Source organism: Panthera onca, chromosome A2 (genome assembly GCF_046562875.1).
Source record: "Panthera onca isolate mPanOnc1 chromosome A2, mPanOnc1 haplotype 2, whole genome shotgun sequence".
NCBI lineage: Eukaryota > Metazoa > Chordata > Mammalia > Carnivora > Felidae > Panthera > Panthera onca.
The window spans coordinates 3,513,842-3,534,152 of NC_138340.1; the positions used below are offsets into that span (position 1 = coordinate 3,513,842).

The 20,311-nt window shown below is 60.0% G+C and overlaps 1 protein-coding gene and 2 non-coding genes across 8 annotated transcripts in view; 1 reads left to right on the forward strand and 2 right to left on the reverse strand.

The window, feature by feature from the left end:
* DPP9 (dipeptidyl peptidase 9) overlaps positions 1-8,704 on the reverse strand; it is a 40,327-nt gene extending 31,623 nt beyond the window's left edge. For 2 of the 6 annotated variants that reach the window (XM_081791322.1, XM_081791319.1), the window contains exons 1-5: positions 8,136-8,704; positions 7,093-7,146; positions 4,807-4,897; positions 3,153-3,343; positions 675-928 (exon numbers count right to left, since the gene is read on the reverse strand). In XM_081791322.1, coding sequence (XP_081647448.1) covers positions 675-928; positions 3,153-3,220 — 322 coding nt within the window. In that variant the 5' untranslated portion in view covers positions 3,221-3,343; positions 4,807-4,897; positions 7,093-7,146; positions 8,136-8,704. Of the gene's footprint in view, positions 1-674; positions 929-3,152; positions 3,344-4,806; positions 4,898-7,092; positions 7,147-7,394; positions 7,550-8,135 lie in introns of those variants that run through there. The other 4 variants (XM_081791318.1, XM_078443565.2, XM_078443566.2 and 1 more) reach the window with 4 other exon arrangements.
* TRNAG-UCC (transfer RNA glycine (anticodon UCC)) lies at positions 8,575-8,646 on the forward strand. Its single transcript has one exon. It is a non-coding gene; the product is annotated as a tRNA-Gly (tRNA).
* Positions 8,705-8,840: 136 nt separating the features above from the next.
* TRNAV-CAC (transfer RNA valine (anticodon CAC)) lies at positions 8,841-8,913 on the reverse strand. The gene has a single exon. It is a non-coding gene; the product is annotated as a tRNA-Val (tRNA).
* Between the last annotated feature and the right edge of the window lie 11,398 nt (positions 8,914-20,311).

The window sequence follows — 20,311 nt, forward strand, 5'->3', positions numbered from 1 at the left end:
ACTCGCCGCCCACCTGCCAGGAGCCAGGCCTGCGTGAGGCCCCACCGGTTCCCCCACAGGCCCTCCCGGGGCCGGCAGGGAACACAAGCCCACGAACGGCCGCCGGGGATGCAGACGGTGCTGCCCCCGAGACACGTGGCACAGAAGGAAGCGACGAGCAGGTAACGTGCTTATCCAGGCGTCTGGGGCGAGGACCGCGATCGTGTGACCAGCCGCTTGTGTCGTTTATCCCCGGGCGCACTCAAAGAGCCTTCCCACGCGTGGGCCCACGGCACGCACCCACGGGAGTTACTTGTGACTCCGACGGCCAGGAGCCGCTCACTGGCCCGGCCCGGCCCGGCCCGGCCCGGCCCAGGGGGCTGGGAAACGACTCAGGGGCAGGCCCAGCCGCCCTGGTTCTGGAGACGATCGCAGCGGCTCAGAGCCACATCCAAGGCCCAGCCACGGCACGGCTGCAACCCAACGGGGCAGGGCCGCCCTCTGCTCCACTCACCTGCACACCTGCCCCCCCCCCCCAACCTCCCCCCGCGGCACCCTTGCGCCAGACCTCTGCTGCAAACGGAAGTCACCGCGGTGGCACGGCCTCATGGGACATCTGCCCAGGGCCAGGCCCTTCTTTTTGGGCCTCCTAACCGATAGGACCGGCTGGGCCTGAGGGCGCCTGGAGGGCTTACCCAGGTAGTAGAGGCGGTGGGAGTGGGGGCCCGACTCATCTGTCTTCTGCACGAACTGGAAGTCGTGTGGAGCCTTGTTGACGATGAGGCCCGAGTTCTTGCGGCTGCCGTGGATGATGTTCCGGAGCCCGTCCCACGAGTGCTTCTGCACCTGGAAGCGGGAGGCCGGGTCCTCCGTCCCGACCGCGTCACCCCGCTCAGACGCTGGCGCCCCAGTGGCCATCCTCTCTGTCCCCTCAGAATTCAGCGACAAGCTGTAAGGGGGAGGGGACAGCGGGGAGACGATGAGAAGGGAGGATGACGCCCACGTGTCACTGACAAGCTGCCCCCTCGTCAGACGCTCCTGAACCCCCCCGACGAGCCCCCCTGCAACTGTCCCAGCCCCCCTGCAACTATCCCAGCCCCCCAAATATGTCCCAAATGCGTCGTTCTATTTCTTTCGAACACCACAAATGCTTCCGAGACCCAAGCCGCTGCCACCTGTGTGCCGAATGACCCCAACATCTCGCTAACGGACCCAACACATCCACCGCAGATCTGACCCCATCGCTTAAACGTCTTCCTTGATTTTCCACAGTCCTGGGGGTAAAAACCAGTCCCTGTCACGGCCTTCAAGGCTCTCTGTTCTCTGACCCCCGCCAGCCCCTCGAACCTCATCCCCTTTTTATCAGTTGCCCAGCCAAACTGGCCTTCCGTTGGCTCCTCAAACAGGCCAGACTCCTTCCCACCTTTGCACGTGCTTCCTTCTGCCTGAAACACTTTTCCCCTCTCTCTGCTTGACTAACGTCCAATCAGATCTCAGTGTAAGTATCTGTCGGGTCCTCAGAAACCTTCCATGACCATCTGTACCGAGGCTGGTCTCTCCATTAGGCGCGTCAGCGACTAATGTCCCCTGCCCTCAGAGCACTGGCACAAGGGCTGTCTGTTGATCACCTGTCCCGTTCATGGCAGTGGCCCCAGAACCTCAGGAGGCCCCTGGCTCCCAGGACGCATTCCACAGAGGGCCGTGTGGAATGATTATCTTGCATTAAGCCCTTGGGGAGACACGCTCGCTCACACGCAAAGAACTGAGCGTAAAGAATTAATCGGCACAGCTCGTCCCCCATGCCATCCAGCTTGGGGTCCAACGGGGGAAACTCGTGCCTCATGGGACAGGCTCAGAGAGACAAGCAGCTGTGCACAGACGGTGTGAGAACCCCAGCAGAGAGAACGGACGCCCCTCGGGACAGCCCCCCCCACCCCTCCCCCGCTCCCTGAGCAGCTGTGGCCGAGGCCCCGTCCCTCCCTTCTCTCCCCCTGGCTGTTTGGGCACATTTCTTGAGCAGACTGGACTAGCCAGGCAAATATTTGCTTTAGGGAAATCTAAACATAGCCACAGTGACCCGGTTCCGGAAGAGCCGGGCTCTCTAGCGAGGCCGCCAAGGTGAGCGGGGCGGCCTCCCTCTCCTCCGTGGGCATCGGCCGGCCTAAGGTCTCGCTGAATGCTGGGCCTCCTTGTGCTCTGGGATTAGCGGCTTTGCTCCGGGATTAGTGGCTTTGCTTTACAGGCAGAGCCCGGGCTTCACTGGTCAAAAGTGGGAGTTGTTGCTGCTACACAGGGACAGGGACAGGGACAGCCCAGGCCGAGGGCTTCAGAGAAGCACCAGGCAGAGCTGTGCCCACCTTCACACGGTGCCCTCCAATTCCCAGAAGGGCCTGCCCCTTCACAGCAAGACACCCCCCCCCGAGTCCCCATACGGGAGAAAGGACCCCTGTCTCCTCTGCTTCGAGGGGCAAGAGGAGACGCTTCTGAGCATGGCCTCTGTGGGCCGGTTTTCAGAGTTCCCTTTCCACCCCGACCCTGTATCAGACGAGGGACAGAAAAGCCTCCCTGACTCCATCCTACTGGACCCAGCCAGGACTCGGGGGGCACGGCAAGCAGGCGGTTCCTGCTCCCCAGCCACAAAGAGTGCCCTCGGTTCACAACTTCCTACGATGGCTTTGAAGACAGGGATCACAGGCCATCAGGGCTTTTGGGACCCTCGGGGCAAATGAACCCAAGCCAGAAAAGACGGGAGACCCAGTGAGGGTCACGTGCAGCATGTCCTGGCCCGCCCTCGTCCTCCCCCCCCCCCACCCCGCCCCCAGAGCTGTGGTTTACCTCCACGGGCGGCGCTGGGCATGAGCAGTGTCAGGCAGGGGCTGGGGCCAGGATGGGCGGAGCGCTCCGGAACCTACATGGCCCCGAGCGCTGCTGACAACCAGCCCAGAAAACCAGGCCAGGGGACTCCTCCGACCGGCCCAGCCCCCACCCCCACCCCACCCCACCCCCCCCCCCGCCGAAACTGCGGCCACCGTTCAGGCCTTGCGCACGGCAGCAAAACCGATCACAACCTCCAGGGTTCCCAAAGGGGACCCCATAAGCTGAGAGCCGGGCAGAAACGCTCACAGAATCATGTGGCTTATTTCCATAGCAAGGAACAATAAAAATGATCTTGCCTCCGATCACTGCAGAGAGCCCAAGGAGCAAAAATGTGATCCAGGAGATGAGAAATGAAATGAAACATCGGGAGAAACTTCTAGGAATCTTCTAGATGTGGCCAGGCGGTCTGAGCTCCCAGACAGGCCAAGGCTTGGTGCTATGACTTGGTCCTCCACTCACCTCTCTCTTCCCCAGAAGTGCAGAGAGACTGCAGAGGAGGCGGGGGAAGGGGAGGAACAGGTGACCAAGTGCCCCGCTTCCCATCCTAGGCCAACCTGAGCTCCTCCAGTCAAGGGTTTACACAGCTGGGGAAACGGAAGCGGATTCCAAGCCACTTGGGCCGGGTCCACCTACGCTTTCCTTCTGCCAGTCGGCAGGACGCCTCGCGGACCACGAGGCCACGGGCAGGCGGCTCGGGCCCTCCGGTGCCATCACCGTCAAGGCCCCACGGGAGGTCTGCGGCCCGCGAACTGGTGCTCCGAGAGCCAGGACCACCGCCCCGCGGGGCATCCGCCAGAGACCCAAGCGGGGCCCGTGACGAGGGCAGCGGGCAGAAGGAAGAGGGAACTGCGGATTCTCGGTGCCGGCCGCAGGTCTGGGAGCACTCGGCCAACCGCAGAGAGAGAAGGCGGGCAGGGAGGCAGGCGCCGGGGAGGTGAGGGGCGGGGGCCCGCCGTGCTCGGGGAGGAAATGCCTGAGTGGCCCCGTGGGGCGGGGGCTCCCGGGAAACAGCGGCCGTGCTCTGCCCTCCAAGGCCTGCCTCCGGCACCGTGCGGGCCTCCCACTGTCACGACCGGCCGGCGCAGACTCAGTTCGCAGCCCACGCCGTGGCCGCCCGGGACCTAACGCCCGTGAGAAGGGGCACTCGGGTCTCCGTCACCAGCCGACCTGCTGATGCATTTCCCCAGCGGACACCGGAGCCCGCGTCCGGGGAGCGAAGCAGACTGCTCAACGTCACCCCTGTCTTCCAGGAGCTCTTTAGTTCCCTTCCTGCCCGCCCGGTCGCTCCCACCGGCTAAAAGCAAACGAAGCCACGGGGGCTAGAAGCCCACTGGCCGGAGGGCTTCCTGTGGCCTCCGTCTCGTGCACGGCCCCAGACGTGAGACTCACCAAGTGCCCCGGGGCCTCACGTGGACAGTTATGATTACTCCTCACCGTGACCCTGACAGGTGAGTTCTGGGGCCAGCCCCATCTGGGAGGCTGCAAAGTAGGCTCAGAGGGATCAAATGACCCGCCCGATATCAGATATCACCCGAATCTGACGGACCCCGAACCCACATTCTAACCTCCGGACCAACGGTTCTCAGCCGGGCCGGATCCTGCCCCAGGGGACACCGGGTGATGTCTGGGGACATCTGTGGTTGTCACACAGGGGTGCTCCTAGCATCGAGGGGCTGGGGGCCAGGGGTCTGCTCCACCCCCCACGGCGCCCAGGACGCCCCCACAGAGAATGGCTTGGCCCCACGTGAGCAGTCCCGAGGCTGAGAAACCCTGCTCTCGCCTACATTGCCACCTCACGCAGAACAGCCAGAACAGAGTCCTGGGGCATCGCAGAAAGGTAGGGGGTGGCAGGGGGAGGCAGGGGTCTTTCCAGACCTAGGACATCATCGGAAATTTGGGAACCTCAACGACACCCCCACAGGTCAGGACTCCCGCGGCCACACCCCTTACCTTCTCCAACCTTCAGTGTGGTCGTGATCCAGGCGGAGCTTCTTAACCTTCCGCATTAACCACTCGGCTGACCTCAGGAGGGTGGGGGAGCCTGCGGGCAGAGAGACCCCCGGGCTGCAACCCCCAGCGGTCTGGGCGTGCCCGCTCTCGGCCCTCCTCGCCCGCCCACCGCTCTAGGCAGCCCTCCGCTCTAGGCAGCCCTCCGTTACTCCTCCGGGGACACCCAATGCCAAGGGCGTTCTGAAGAGGCTCTGCCCGGAAATTCGAGAGGGTGCCCGGCATTTGCCAGAAACCAGCAGCATCCTTTTTGTCGTGCAGTCCTCCCAAGGCGAGAAGTCCCCGAGAAGACGGCAGTCTTAAATGACGCCAAGGACGCCACCCCCGGTGCTCACCAGAAACCGAACAGTCCCAGGGTCCCCCCTGTGGCCACACTCTGATGGCCTTCCTGACCTCCCCTTCTCGCCCCTGACCGTGATCTCCAACCACGCTGGCCTTACTCTCCCCTACACACACCGACTCCTTCCCACCCCAGGGCCTTTGCGCTTGCCGGTCCCACGGCCCAGGGGCCCTTCCCTGCCTTCTGTGGGACTCGCCCCTCTTCTCCTTCACGCCCCGGTCTCACCTCTGCAGAGGTCCTTCCGGACCCCCAATCCAAAGTCACCGCTCTGTCACCCCCACACAGCATCCTGTCCTTCCATACAGAGCTAAGTCTGGGGTAGTGGCTCTCAAAGGGGAGGACTCTGCCCCCCCTCCCCAGAGAATGACTGGGGACAGCTGTGGTTGTCACAACTGGGGGTGCTCCTGGCACTGAGTGTGCCGAGGCAGAGAAACTCTGCATTCTTAATTTGGGGGGGGCAGTGGAGTAAGATCCTCAGGCCCACACGAGACACTCGAATAAATCCCTGATGGGTCAGACTGTACAAACCACGGTGACCCCAGCGTCTGTGAGTGACCTCCCCTCTCCCTCAGTTCACAAATGTAAATGGTGCAACGTCCCAGGACCTCAGGAGCCCAAATGATTATGGAATACAGAGTCTCTTCGGGGCCAACTGCATCTCGTCACCCAGCGGGTCTCAACCAGGGTCAACTGTGCCCCCACGAGCCATTTTTGGTCATCACGGCTGGGAGACGGGCCCCCGGCACGCAGACCGGAGGCTGCTAATCCAACCACAAAGCACAGGACGCTCGCCTCCACCCCCACTGCGAAGAGTGACGTGGCCCCAAACATCCCCAGTGCTGAGGCTGAGAACCCCTGCTCTGGGTGAGGGGACACCCTTCCCCGGGATGTCACTCCAGGGGGGCAGGCTTACACCCGTCCTGTTCCATGCCTGGCACACACAGGATTTTCGGTAGAGTTAATGAGTCCCGGTCCTCCCTTGAACGCTGTCTGAAGTCAAAGGGAGCCCTGCTTTGGTCAGTACCCGAACACCCTTGTGATGAGCCAGGCCCCAGGTGGCTGGGCGGGTGCCGAGAGGCTTCAAGGGGCCCCTGGGCGGCTCAGTCAGTTGAGCGTCCCACTTCGGCTCAGGTCACCATCTGGCAGCTCGAGAGTTCGAGCCCTGCGTCGGGCTCGCTGCTGTCCAGCCTGTCAGCGCAGAGCCCGCTTTGGATCCTTTGTCCCCCCCACCCCCCTGCCCTTCCCTCCCCCGCTTGCACTCTCCCAGAAATAAATATTTGAGAAAAAGAAAGCAGCGCCCGGTCACAGCACCGAGACCGTGGGCGAGCCCCGGCCTCACTCTTAGTCCTGCGGTGAAAAGAGGGGTCGCTGTGGTCAGAGAGATGGGTTCAAATCCTGACTCTACAACGTTCGGTCTCTGTGACCTTGAGAGACCACTCGACCTCTCGGTTAAGTCAAACTAGGTTGAGTGTAACCTCTCGGTTACATCGTGCTTCAGTTTCCGCAGCTGTGAGACGGGGGCCACGGTACCTGCGTGGAGGGCTGCTGTGACAACGACGTGCTCAAATAAAACACCAGGTGCGACGGAACCTACGTCACAGCCAATACTGTCACCTAGACAAGTTACATGACCATCGGGCGGGGGGCGGGATTGCACCGACGCCCCCCTAAGAGCCAGGATCCCCACCAAAGGCTGACTGAGGGCCAGGCGCTGGGCTCCCCGTGGGGAGGATGCAGCCACGCCCCCCCCCCCCCCAGCGGCCCCAGGGCAGTGACCCCGGAGTTGCAGAAAACCACTTCCTGCAGATGTCTATATCCTGGAGCACGCAAATGAATCCCGCCAGCCCACACGCCAGCCGCCACCTCACCCCGCGGCCCCCACCACTGACCTTCTAAAGGGTCCAGAAAGCCTCCATTCCAGCCGCAGGCGTGGGATACAGACCCTGATGGAACAAGCATGCCTTAGCGCAGCAGGTCAGCCTGGCCAAAACAGCCCGCTCTCCTTCCCCTCGAGAGTCCTGACCGCCCCCCCCCCCCCCAGCCCCATTCTCTCTACCTGGACAGAGCCTAGAGCCACCTCACCGCCCTGCAACGCCGCCTGCGTGCCCTGAACTGCACCGGGGAGGAAAGACCTCCCCCATCTGGCCCGATCCTCCCGGGAACCAGCCAGGGACTCGACCACAGTGCACACCTCCAGGGCTTCAGTCCAAGCTCCTGGAAAGCACGCTGGTCCTTGCCACTGAGGCAAGTGACTTCCTCCCGGTGGGGGGGTGGGGAGAACGACGGCGGCGGGGGAAAACGGAACCAGCGGGGCCCTTCTGACGGCTCGGCGGCAGCATGGATGGGGAAGTGTCAAGACCGGTGTACAGCCCGGTGGGAAGCAGGTGGGCGGCCGGACAGGGCCGGAAGGGAGGCTGAGAAGGGGCTGGAACCTGTGGGGGTGTGGATTAGGGGAAGCCAAGCGCCCGGGGAGGGGTGAGTGGGTGGGGGCAGGAAGCAGGTCCGGGAGGCGGCCTCTGCTCTCAGACGGGGAGCATGTGTTTGCATGGGGAGGGGAGCTCCAGGGCCTGCAGGGAAGGAGCGCCGTCGTGGGTGCGGCCGCTCCCGGAAGGGACCGGAGCCAGGTGGCTTGGGCAGCGACGGGACGAGAGGGGAGGCTGGGCCGAGCGAGGCTGAGAGGTGGCCCGGCCACCGGAGGAGGCAGAAGGGGAAGAAGGGCCGCGGAGGGCCCGGGGCGGAAGGGAAACCGAGGCGGGGGCCGCTAGAACCGGGAGTGCGGCCAAAGGCAGGGCCGGGGCGCGGGGAGGCCGGGGCGGAGGGCACCCGAGCGGCCGGCCAATGGCGCGTCCGGGGTCAGGGCTGAGGTGGGGCGGGTCAATGGCGGGCTCGGGGTCGCGGCCGAGGCGGGACGGGGCGCGCAGGCGCTGCTCACCGGGCTCGGGGGCAGGCGCGGAGCGGCGGCCGGGCTGCGAAGGGCGTCCCGGGGCCGGAGGCGCCTCACACTAGAGGCTCCATGCCGGGGACTGCGGCCCCGGAAGTGGCGGGCGCGGGGGACAGCGGCGGCGGCGGACACGGGGGAGCCGGTGGCTCGGGCCCCTTTGACCCGGAAGTTGAGCGGCCCAGGCGGCGGCCTACGATTGGCCGCCGCCCGGACGGTACCAAGGTGGCTGCGATCCCGGGGGGGGGGGGGGGGGGGACGCGCCCGCACAGTCCCTGGCGGCCAGAGGCTTGGAATTTCCCTCGGCAGCATCTTCCGGCGCGGGGAGCTGGAGGGGACACTGGAGAGGGGCGCCCCTGTGCGGTTTGGTATCGCCCAGCCCGGCCGATGGGACTTCTACTAATGGCTCTCGGAGAAAGCGGTGCTCGCCGGAGCGTTGGTGGTATAGTGGTTAGCATAGCTGCCTTCCAAGCAGTTGACCCGGGTTCGATTCCCGGCCAACGCAGGTGACGGTGTTATTTTTCATCCCCCCCACCCCCCCCATAGCCTGTTGAAACGTCCTTTATAAGAAAAAAAAACTGCCGAATTAAAGTTTTTCGTACCTCGAAATGACTTTAAAAGCGACGGAAGAAATTTAAAAACCTCGTCCCGGTGACCCTGGAGTAGGGTTTACCCGCCGTCTTACGCTGAGAAAACGCGTGTTTCCGCCCGGGATCGAACCGGGGACCTTTCGCGTGTGAGGCGAACGTGATAACCGCTACACTACGGAAACCGGCGAGAGGCGGCTTTTCTGGGACGCCTATACAGCCTGCTTTTGCGGGGATCCCCGCGCTTCCGGCCCGCGCCCCGCCAGCTCGCTGCCGCGGACGCCGAAGGGAGGAGGGGCCGGGGAGGGGGGCGCGGTTGGGGGGGGCGGTTCTCGGAGGAGCGCGCTTCCCCCTCCCCCGCCCCCCCCCCCCGCCCGAGTATCCTCAAGAAAATATTGAAACTTAACGTGTCTGACAATTCAATTCAAAACATTAAGAACTTCGTGGTAATGTTACTCTCCTGCGCTTAACGGAAACAAACACATCGATACTTTCAACATCTGCTTCTGCGGGAAGATTAACCAAGGAACAGCATGTGAGACACCCGTTGACGGGACGCACGTCGTTCCTTATGCCCCAGAGCCCCCTGGGGCCCAGCAGACCACTGTCACGGCCATGTATCATGAAGACCTATACTCCTTTCCTACTGCTGCTGGGACAAAGTGCCACAGACGGCGGCAGAGTCTGCGGGCAGCCTGGCCAGACTCAGACATGGTTCCGTCCACCGCCTCCTCCACTGAGCTGGAGGCAGCTCCTTCCTTCCAGATGCTCACCCGGAACCTGGGAGCTGCCCTGGCCTCTTTTCTCCCCCACCCACGTCCAATCACCCCGCACATCCGATTAGCGCTGCTTTCAAACGCGCCCCAAATCTGATCACTTCTTCCCCACCGGACGGCCATCACGCTGGTCCGCCCCATCGCCACAGTCCTGTACCTGTGCCCCTCTGCCCCCTGCCAAGCCTCCTTGCTCTCCCCGCCCCCCCCCCAGTCCGTCCTCCCCGCAGTGGCCACCAGAGGGTGCCCGTAAGCACCGAGTCAGGGCCCACCCTCCTCTCTCGGCAGCCCTCCAGGGCTCCCACCTCCCAGAGGCAGAAGCCCCATAATCCTCAAGGCCCCGCTGACCTGTGGCAGTCCCCTCCCTGCCCTCCTGTCTAACCTTTCTCACGCTCCCTCACTCCGCTCCAGCCAAACAGGCCTCCTCGCTGCTTGCGCCTCCAACTGCCAGGCAGAGCCCTGCCCCAGGACCTTTGCACGGGCTGTGACCTCTGGTTTCTCCCAGGTATTTTTTCCGGCTCCTTATCTCTCCTCCTGCGATTCTTGATTTCAATGTTACCTTCTCAGAGGAGGCCTCCCTGCGCTCCTCCCGCCTTGGCATCCACAAATTCAGTTTCCACCGTTGCACCGTGTTCTTTCAAAGGCTTATCAGTCTCTGAAACGATCCCATTTGTGGATTTGTTTTCTCGTCTCTCTTCGGTCTCCTCCCCTAGACTGCGGCCTCCTCCCCCAGTGCACAGTTTGCCTGTTTGCCTTCTGTTTCTTCAGTAACCGTTTCTTGAAATTACGGAGAGCTGGCCGGAGGAGAAAAGGCCTGGGCGCGGGAACGAAGCAATACAGGTGGGCTTCCTGGTGGAGGGGGAGTAGCTCAGAAAACATGTCTCCCTGTGAACCCCGTCAAGCCCTGAGAGCTCGTTCACCCGCCAAACGAAACAACAAAAACTCCCTTCAAAGGATTACTTGGGTCGTTCAAACGCACTCGGGGGCACTTGTTTGCCAGTGAGGACCTGCCAGCGATCCTGGGGGGTTGGGGGGGGGGGTCCACCATCTGAGAGAGGCGCCTTGGCTGAAAAGGACGATACCTCCGTCCCTCCAGCAGGTGTCAGCAGGAGCGCGACCACCGGGCGTCCTGCAGGGTCCCCGGCCTCCCCAACACCACCCCTCCCGCTGCCCACACCACCCTCCCTTCCAGCCCCGCTCTGAGCCCCAGACCTCAGCGTCTCAAAGTCAGACACTCCGCTCCCCCCAATATGCACCCCAGCACTTGCAAGAGTGTCCCTGTCCCCAAGCCGGCCGCCTCAGCAGATGGGATTGGTGGCCAATTGCTGGATTGTTCTAGCAGGTGGCTAGCCATTCTTGGAGTTGGAGGGAGGAAGCGGAAAGAGAAACGAGAGAAAGAAGGGAAGCGCACAGGGATTCAGTATTTCCAGGCTGGGAAATACCTGTTGCAAAGGCTAGCTGCCTCGGATCCCTTGGGGTGTCAGAGAATAACACGCATGGAGTAGCGGAATACGTGCTGGGAAACATTCTAAGGAGATGTCGCACTTCATTTATCTAAAAAAATGTTTACAAATGTTTTATTATTTATCTTTGGGACAGAGACAGAGCGCGAGCAGGGGAGGGGCAGAGAGAGAGAGGGAGACAGAATCCAAAGCAGGCTCCAGGCTTCTGAGCTGTCAGCACAGAGCCTGACGTGGGGCTCAAACTCACAAACCGTGAGATCATGACCTGAGCCAAGATCGGACGCTTAACCGACTGAGCCACCCAGGTGCCCCGGAAATGTCACTCTTTATTATTCATTTTTTTTATTTTTCTGTCTTTTCCCGGTTCATTTTTATTTGGGGGGGGGGAGTCTTTTTTTTTTTTTTTTTTTACTTTACATCCAAGTGAGTTAGCATATTGCGCAATAATGATTTCAGGAGTAGATCCCAGTGATTCGTCCCCTACATATGAGACACCCAGTGCTCACGCCAACAAGTGTCCTCCTCGATGCCCCTCATCCATGCAGCCCACCCCCCTGCCCACGACCCCTCCAGCAGCCCTCAGTTTGTTCTCCATATTTAAGAGTCTCTTATGTTTTGTCCTCCTCCCAGTTTTTATATTATTTTTTGTTTCCCTTCCCTGATGTTCATCTGTTCTTAAAGATGTTCATCTGTATCTTAAAGATGTTCATCTGTATCTTAAAGTCCTCATATGAGTGAAGTCATATGATATTTTCCTCTGATTTCGCTTAGCATAATCCCCTCCAGTTCCATCCACGTAGTTGCAAATGGCAAGACTGCATTCTTTTTGACTGCCGAGTAATACCCCATTGTGTATATAGACCACATTTTCTTTATCCATTCATCCGTCGATGGACATTTGGGCTCTTTCCGTACTTTGGCTATTGTCGATAGCGCTGCTATAAACACGGGGGTGCATGTGTCCCTTCGAAACAGCACCCCTGTGTCCCGTGGATAAATGCCTCTTAGTGCAATGGCTGGGTCGTAGGGTAGTTCTGTTTCTAATTTTTTGAGGAACCTCCATACTGTTTTCCAGAGTGGCTGCACCAGTTTGCATTCCCAGGAAATGTCACACTTTAAACTCACTTAGTCTACCCAATAATCCCATGATATGGGCACGATCAGCAGCAGCAGCCCCCTTTTAATGGTGAGGAAACCAAGGCACAGAGGGGTTAAGTAACTCGCCCAAGGTCACACAGCGTGTAGTAACGAGAGTTGAGATCTGAAGCCGGGTGGTCTGGCTCCAAAGTCCTTGGCACAAGACTAGGCTGCCTTCTCCACAGATGAAGTTCAAGGTAATCAACGTACCTAAAAAGAAAAGGAAAGAAAAGCCCATTGGCTCTGAACCAGCCATTAGAAGATCCGCCCTGGACCTTATCAGGGTCATGAGCATATTAAGACATAGTGGTCTGATGGGTTTTCAGGCCAAAGAACAGAAACAACCCAAATGTGCCCCCCACCCCCAGTTTGGCAGTGGATGGAGAGGGCAAGGGGAGTGTGTTGATAGACAGAGGCCCCCTCTGAGGCATTTCTCAGGGCTCCTGGGTGGCTCAGTGGGTTAAGCGTCCGACTCTTGATTTGGGCTCAGGTCATGATCTCACGGTTTGTGGGTTCGAGCCCCAAGTCAGGCTCTGTGTTGACAGTGTGGAGCCTGCTTGGGATTCTCCCTCTCCCCCCCCATCTCTCTCTCTCCCGCACCCCCCCCCCCACTCACTCTTAAGGTGCCAGGTCTTGAGCTAGGTGGTTGTTTTTTTTTTTTAACATTTATTTATTTTTGAGACAGAGAGAGACAGAGCATGAATGGGGAAGGGTCAGAGAGAGAGGGAGACACAGAATCCGAAACAGGCTCCAGGCTCTGAGCTGTCAGCACAGAGCCCGAGGCGGGGCTCGAACTCACACACCGCGAGATCGTGACCTGAGCCGAAGTCGGACGCTCCACCGACCGAGCCACCCAGGCGCCCCCAGAACTCACATTTCTAGACCTCTCCACAGTGAACCCAGCCAATAGAGAAATCGGTCACAAATGATGGCAAAGTAGGCGTGTTAGGGCTGCAGGAATGGGAAGGAAAGAGGCAGGAGCCCTGAGTGGCTGGCAAGGGGGAGTCTGGGTCATTGGCCTGCGTGAGCCGGTCCCCGCTGCCTCCTCCCTTCCCTCGCTGCCCCTCAACCCCCTCCATCTCGAGGCCACCGCATTGTTCGGGGATATTCTTAGCTCTGCACCATCAAAGCAGCACAGTCTGAAGGCTAAACGTAGGGAGAGATGGAACGTCAGAGGGGGAGCGATGGGGACACTTGTCTGTCTCCCCACACCCCCCCAACCCCCTCGAAGAGGCTGGAATTTCCCCAGGACTGGGTTTCTCGCTCATTCTCTCGTGGTTGTGGGTAGCCTGGCAAATTCGGCCTCGCCGTGCGGCATTGGGCACGTGGCTTTCTCTCCCTGAGCCTCAGCCTCCTCATCTGTGAAATGGGTATAACAGTGCTCTCTCCTGGAGGGTGATGGTGGGGGCGGATTATATAAACCAAGGGCAAGCCATGGAACTTGGCACACAGTAGGTGCTCCGTTCCCGGTTCCTCCCCTGCTCGGTCTCCGGGTCCAGCTCGCCGCTGGAGGGTCACGTAACAAATAAACAGCGCTGAGGCTCCAACAACCAAGTACGGCTCGTCCGCAGCCACTGACGATACTGGGCGAGCCGGGTCCTGCCCTGACCTCGGTTCGCTCATCTGAAAAATGGGGGTCACAACAGCACCCGCCTCCTGAGCGCTAAATAAATAGGCAGCGAGGGGCGCCTGGGGGGCTCAGTCGGTGAAGCGTCCGACTCCGGCTCAGGTCATGATCTCACGGCTCATGAGATCGAGCCCCACGTCGGGCTCTGTGCCGACAGCTCGGAGCCCGGAGCCCGCTTCGGATTCTGTGTCTCCCTCGCTCTCTTCCTCCTCCACTCCCGCTCTCTCTTTCAAAAATAAATAAACATTAAAAAAGTTTTCAAAAGATAAACAAAGGGGCCGCGATGCTGGGAAGGGCGTCCCCCATCGGGCAGCTGGCCCGAAACAGGCCCGTGGGTGGGGCTGAGGCCTTTCTCCTTCCCTCTTCTTCAGCCGGCCCCCTCCCCCACTGGCCTGTCCCCCTTCAGGCAGGGACACAAGGCCCCTGTCCGCTCTCCCCGCTTGCCGTGTCCACTCTTCCCCAGCACGGCCCATGTGCCTCAGCCTTTGCTCTGCCCACGGTATGCACAGCCCCGTGGTGTTCAGCAGAGACATTAATTCCACGAACGATCTGACTCCCTTCTAGAGATTTCTCTCCCGTGAGGAAGTAAGGCCCCACGTGCTCAAGAACCCAAGAACCCATTGCGATGGCCCCATACGGACTGCAAGGTCCCACAGTCTGGTTGTTACACACACACGCCCTGGGGCCAGGCGGCCTCCGCCTCGACACCCTCTGACTTGCTCTGCAACAACCGCTAAGCTACTGTCCCTCTCTGTGCTTCAGGTGCTCACTTGTGAAGCCTGGTTGGCAGGAAGGGTTTAATGAGTTAATCCTCATAAAAAGTAGGTTTGCCCAGCGTTAGTTTCGATCTGATGGGCAGCCTGACTGGGCCCTGCGAGCCCAGACGCCTGGTGGGGCCTCCCTACGTTCTCTCTGGAACTTTCCTGTCTGCTCCCCGGGCCCTGCCCTCGCCTCTGTGAACCGAGGAACCCTGCATGGAATTCTCTCCCCGCCCCCTTCCCGAGCCAGCCAGCTGTCTGCAGGACCCTGACCTGCCTGGAACGCCCCCCCCCCCAAAAAAAAACTGGGGTGCAGTAAAGAGAGAGGGAAAGGAAGGCAGGGCGATCAGAAGGAGGGATGGCACCGGTTGGTGTCTCCAGGACATTGGGGAGGGGGTCCGTTTGAGAGGGGACACAGGGGGACACCAGTTCCCGGGGGTCCAACGCTGCAAGCCGTCCCTGGATGGCAAAACTGAGGCAGGCCCGGCCTTTCCGCTCTTTCCTGCCCTCTGCTGGCAGGGGGAAGGGAGGCCCCTGGAGCCGAGAGGGGGGCTGGGCCAAGGGGAGGGGGCAACTGGGGGGGGGGGGGGCGGCCGAGACAAAGCAGGATGGGGGTCTGTCCGACAGCAGCCCGGCCTTAAGGACAGCGGGCTCCGCGCATTGGCATTGTCTCCGGAGCGGGCACAGGGCTGGGGGAGGGGGCGGTGCGCCCCCCCCCCACAATGGAGCCCCCCCCAAGCCAGCCAGGCTGGGGGAGCTGCGGCCCCGCCCACCTTGCGGCAGAGGGCGGGGCCGAGGGGGGGGTGGCTGAGCGCCAATGAATTCAGCTCCACCAAAGCCAATTAAAGCCTGCAGGGGGCCCAACGGGAGACCCGGAGGCAGGGGGGGAGGGGGCCTCCACGTGAGCCAGGCTGGGGGGGGGGGGGGCTTGGAGAGAGACCTGCGTGGGGGCATCGCAGGAGGGGTGAAGCGCTCCCTTCCCCGGGCTGTGCACACCAAAGTCCTGATTAGGAAGACGGAAGCCATCGAGCCCCAGGAGGGTGACAGGGCCCTGGGGCGTAAAACGTGGAGGGACAGCCTGGGAAGCACCCCCTCACCCCTGCCCTTTGCCCCCCACCCCGGAGAATGCTGAACAGCGGGCCGGATTTCCTTGGTCAACAGGGTCAGATGGTCCACCCCCTGGCCAGCCACCACTCAAGGGGTCCACTCCTTCGAGACCCTGGCAGGGAAAAGCAGGCCTTGCCTCCGGGAAGCCTTCCAGGAATGCTGCAGGCCCTTCTCTGGGGCCCTCCCCTCCTGTCTGTCCCCTCTCTGCCTCCTTGCCCCTGGGAACCTCCTCCCCCTCCCTGAGCCCCACCTCTGAGACTTCCTTCCCTTCTCTGAGCCACACTCAGACTCCCCCCCCCCCCACTCCACTCTCTGAGCCCCCTTTCCCTGTCTGAGCCCTTCTCTCTAAACCTTCCTCCTCCTCCGGAGACCCCTTAGCTCCCTGTCCCTGGGACCTGGGGCTTGAAGTCTCAGCTGGGCCTGGCTTGAGGGGCTCCAGGATTCTTGCCCAGCCAGGTTTCTGGGACGGGGGGAGGGGCCTTCCAATCACACACACACACACACACACACACACACCCCAGTTCTCAGCAGCAGAGCAGGGGGGCTGTGAGTCTACAGTCAATATTTTGGGGGTGACATGGGGCGGGGGCCGCAGTTTGAGACCACTCTGTGGCTGTCAGCCGTGGGGGGTACACCCGGGGATTCAGTGCGTAGAGGCGGGGAGCATGGCTTGTGACTGAGCGTGTGCGAGCCCACTCACAGGCCCACCGTCTACACACACACACACACACAGATGTGCGCGTGCACTTTTGCCCACAGGAGGGAAGCTAAGGAGACCCAGAGACAGAGACTCGATGACAAGAGACAGATTTGGGGAAGGGCTAGGAGCACACACCTGTGTAACAAGAAGCAGCCCTGGGAGCATTTAGAGGCCGGGCATTCCTGGAGCAGAGAACAGCAGGTGCAAAGGCCCTGAGGCAGAAACAAGCTGGTTGGTGGATAAAGAACCCAGGTGATGGGAATGGTGAGTGGTGAGGCCCAATGAGCAGTAGGGCCTGAGCCACTGGGTGGCACACAGGGCTAAAGAGGGCGAACTCTGGAGCCACACTGCCTGGCTTCCAGTTTAGCTGGCCAAGTTTGCCTTCCAGCAACCTGAATGCTCCATGCCTTATCTTCCCCACCTATATAACGGGTGGGAAAGAGTATCTGCTTCCGGGGCGCCTGGGGGGCTCAGTCGGTTAAGCTTCCAACTCTTGATTTCAGCTCAGGTCATGATCTCACGGTGTGTGAGTTCGAGCCCCGCGTCGGGCTCTGTGCTGACAGCTCGGAGCCTGGAGCCTGCTTCGGATTCTGTGTCTCCCTCCCTCTCTCTCTCTGCTCCTTGCCCTCTCACACTCTGTCTGGCTCCCCCTCTCTCTCTCTCTCTCAAAAATAAACATTAAAAAGTGCTAAAGTAAATAAAAATAAATAAATACAAAAGTTGTCCAGACAAACCGCCAAGGCAAAGACCGGCTTGGTTGCCAGGAGGCCCCGGGCATTTTGCGACCAAAGCAATTGGCCGCCTTCTCGTGGTTAAGTTTCAGGATCTGGATGGTTGTTCGTCTCATCTCAGCAAAACTCCGGGCTCCCCTAGTGGCCCCTGAACTTGGGCAGTCACGGCAGCGGCCGGTTTTAAATTCTGCCCAGAAAGAGTTAAGTTCTTCAAAAGAACCCTGTTCCCCAGGCCTTACCTGCAGAGACAGGCCTCAGAGCAGCAAAAGGGAACAGTGGCTTGGGGACCGGAAAGGCGCTGTCTCCAGGACCCAGATGTCCCCTCCTGGGAACACTCTATTATAACCATGCCTTTTAACTTCTGATGCTCTGCCATCTGGGGCCTTGCTGACCCTGGACGACGGCCCCTCCCAGCTCATTCCCAGAGATAGTAAACAACCTGTCCATCAGTAGGTTTTGCAAAGACAAACCAGCAGATCCAGAGCCCCCGCCCCCAACACCCCTTCCGTGGGGTTCTCACACTCAGGGTCGCTACCTCCTGCCCTGATCCCCTGGGGCTGGTGCCAGGGGGACTAGGGACGGGGACTAGGGACGGCTCCCAGGTCCCAGGGCACCTGGATGGCTCAGCTGGTTAAGCGTCCCGCTCTCGATTTCACGATCTCACGGTTCGTGGGTTCGAGCCCCGCGCCGGGCTCTGTGCGGACAGCTCGGAGCCCGGAGCCTGCTTCGGATTCGGTGTCTGTCCCTCCCCTGCTCATGCTTGCGTGCACTCTCTCCCTCTCAGAATAAATCAATAAACTCCAATCAAAAATACAACTTCTTTATTTTTTTCTCAAACTTTGGTAAAATACCCGTAAAACCTGTTTCTCGTCCTAACCGTTAGGAACGCCAGGCCACCGTTCCCACCGCCCGTCGCCAGACCCTTTTCACCCTGCCAAACGGAAACGGCGTCCCCGTGAAACACTAGCTCTCTGTTCCCACCCTCCCTCCAGCCAATGCACTGTATTTTGAGACACACGCACCTGCAAAATTTCTCCCACGCCTGTGTGCAACTGTGGTCCACAGGATGTCATTCTAGCATCCTTCAAAAGCCATCATCAGAATGTTCCCTAATGGGAACTGGCTAAGGCATTCCCTTTATGTAAAAGGATGGCAATACTGTATCGAATGTTTGAAACTTGCTAAGAGAGTAAACCTGAAAAGGTCTCATCACAGGGGGGGAGACTTTGTAGCGATGTGAGGGGAGGGATGTTGGTTAAATGGTGATCACTGTGGCAATACATAGGGATGTCTAATCATTACTTTGTACGCTGTGTATTAACACAATGTTATAATTTAATAATGTCTCAGTAAAACTGGGGGAGGGGCGCCTGGGTTCCTCGGTTGGATGGGCGGCAGACTTCGGCTCAGGTCATGATCTCACGGTTCATGGGTTCGAGCCCCACATCGGGCTCTGTGCTGACAGCTCAGAGCCTGGATCCTGCTTCCGATTCTGTATCTCTCTCTCTCTCTTCCCTCTCCCCCTCATACTCTCTCTCTCTCTCAAAAATAAACATTAAAAAATTTTTTTTAAAAAACTGGGGGAAAAAAGTAACAGAGAATACACAGACACCCACCCACACGTACAGAGCAAAAGCTCCATATTGGGCATAGAGCTTGCTTTAAATTTTTTTTTTAATTTTTTTCAGTTTATTTTGAGGGAGAGAGAGAATCCCAAGCAGGCTTCCTGCTGTTAGCGCAGAGCCCGACGCGGGGCTCGAACTCACAGACCGTGAGATCACGACCTGAGCTGAAGTTGGATGCTTAACCGACTGAGCCACCCAGGTGCCCCTCTTTTTTTTTTTTTTTTTTTTAATTTTTTTAAGTGCCCAATCACCCTGCCTAGCAAGAAGCCATTCTCCTCCCCACTTTACAGATGAGGAAACTGAGGCTCAGAGAGGGGCAGTGTCTTGCCCAGAGTCACAGACCAAGAGCGAGTCACGGGCAGGACTGGAGGCCAGGCTGATGTGACCCTGGTGACCGGGGGTGGGGGGGCTGGGGGGGCTGGGGGGTGGGGGGAGGGGCTCCTGGGTGGGTGCCCCACCCACAGAGGAGGGAGGGAGGGGCCTCTATTCCAGCTCAGCGCAAAAGGGACCCCCAAGGCCTTGGAGAGAAATGAAGAGGGAAATGGGAGGCAGAGGCTGGTCTCAAGGCCACATCCCTCCCCGGAGGAGCCCCACCCCTGCCCCCACCCCCAACATCCCCCCCCCACCCTGGGCCCACGCAGCCGCACACGCCCACAGGGGTAACTCGCGGGCCACGCTGGCACGCGGCCATAGGTACACATGCGTGTGCGCGTGCACACACACACAGGCCCCCGCGTGCACACTCCGCTTCTGATTCTTCTAAATCAAAGCTTCCGAGAGATTCTAGGTCAGGCAAGTGGCCTCCCTGCCTCCTCCTGGTAGGGCCTTCAGAGCACTAGTGTGAGAGTGTGTGTGTGTGTGTGTGTGTGTGTGTGTGAGAGAGAGAGAGAGGTGGGGGGCCAGAGATGGGGTAAAACCACACCAGAGAAGGACGGAAGCAGAGTCAGGGATGGGGCGGTGGGGAGATGGAGAGGACGGGAGGCCCTCCCTCCCTCCGGTCCCTGGCTGAGCCGGCCTCCTGCGTCAGTCCTCAAAATAGGCCCTTGAGATGAGGAATGTTTGACTGAATTTTCCAGAAGAGAAGGTGGAGGCTTGGAGAGGCCCAGCCCAACTCTTAGCGACGTGACTGGAGTCCCTTTGCAAATCAGAGGCTGGGGTCTGGACCATTAGCTCTGCTGGGTGGGAGTGTATCCCTCCTTTTTGCTTTCTTTTTTTTACTGTTAATTGCTTTTAATTTATTTATTTTTGAAAGCGAGAGACAGAGAGAGAGCAAGGGAGGGGCAGAGAGAGAGGGAGACCCAGAATCTGAAGCAGGCTCTACACTGTGAGCACAGAGCCCGACATGGGACTCGAACCCAGGAACCAGGAGATCATGACCTGAGCTGACGTCGGGGGCTTAACCGACTGGGCCACCCAGGCGCCCCCCGCTTTCTTTTAAATGGTTTCACCCAGGGGCGCCTGGGTGGCTCAGTCGGTTAAGCGTCCAACGTCGGCTGGGGTCATAATCTCACGGGTGGTGAGTTTGAGCCCCGCGTGGGGCTCCGTGCTGACGGCTCGGCACCTGCTTTGGACTCTCTCTCTCCCTCTCTGCCCCTCCCCTGCTCCCACTCTCTCTCCCAAAAATAACTAAATAAACATTAAAAACACCATAAACGGCTTCCC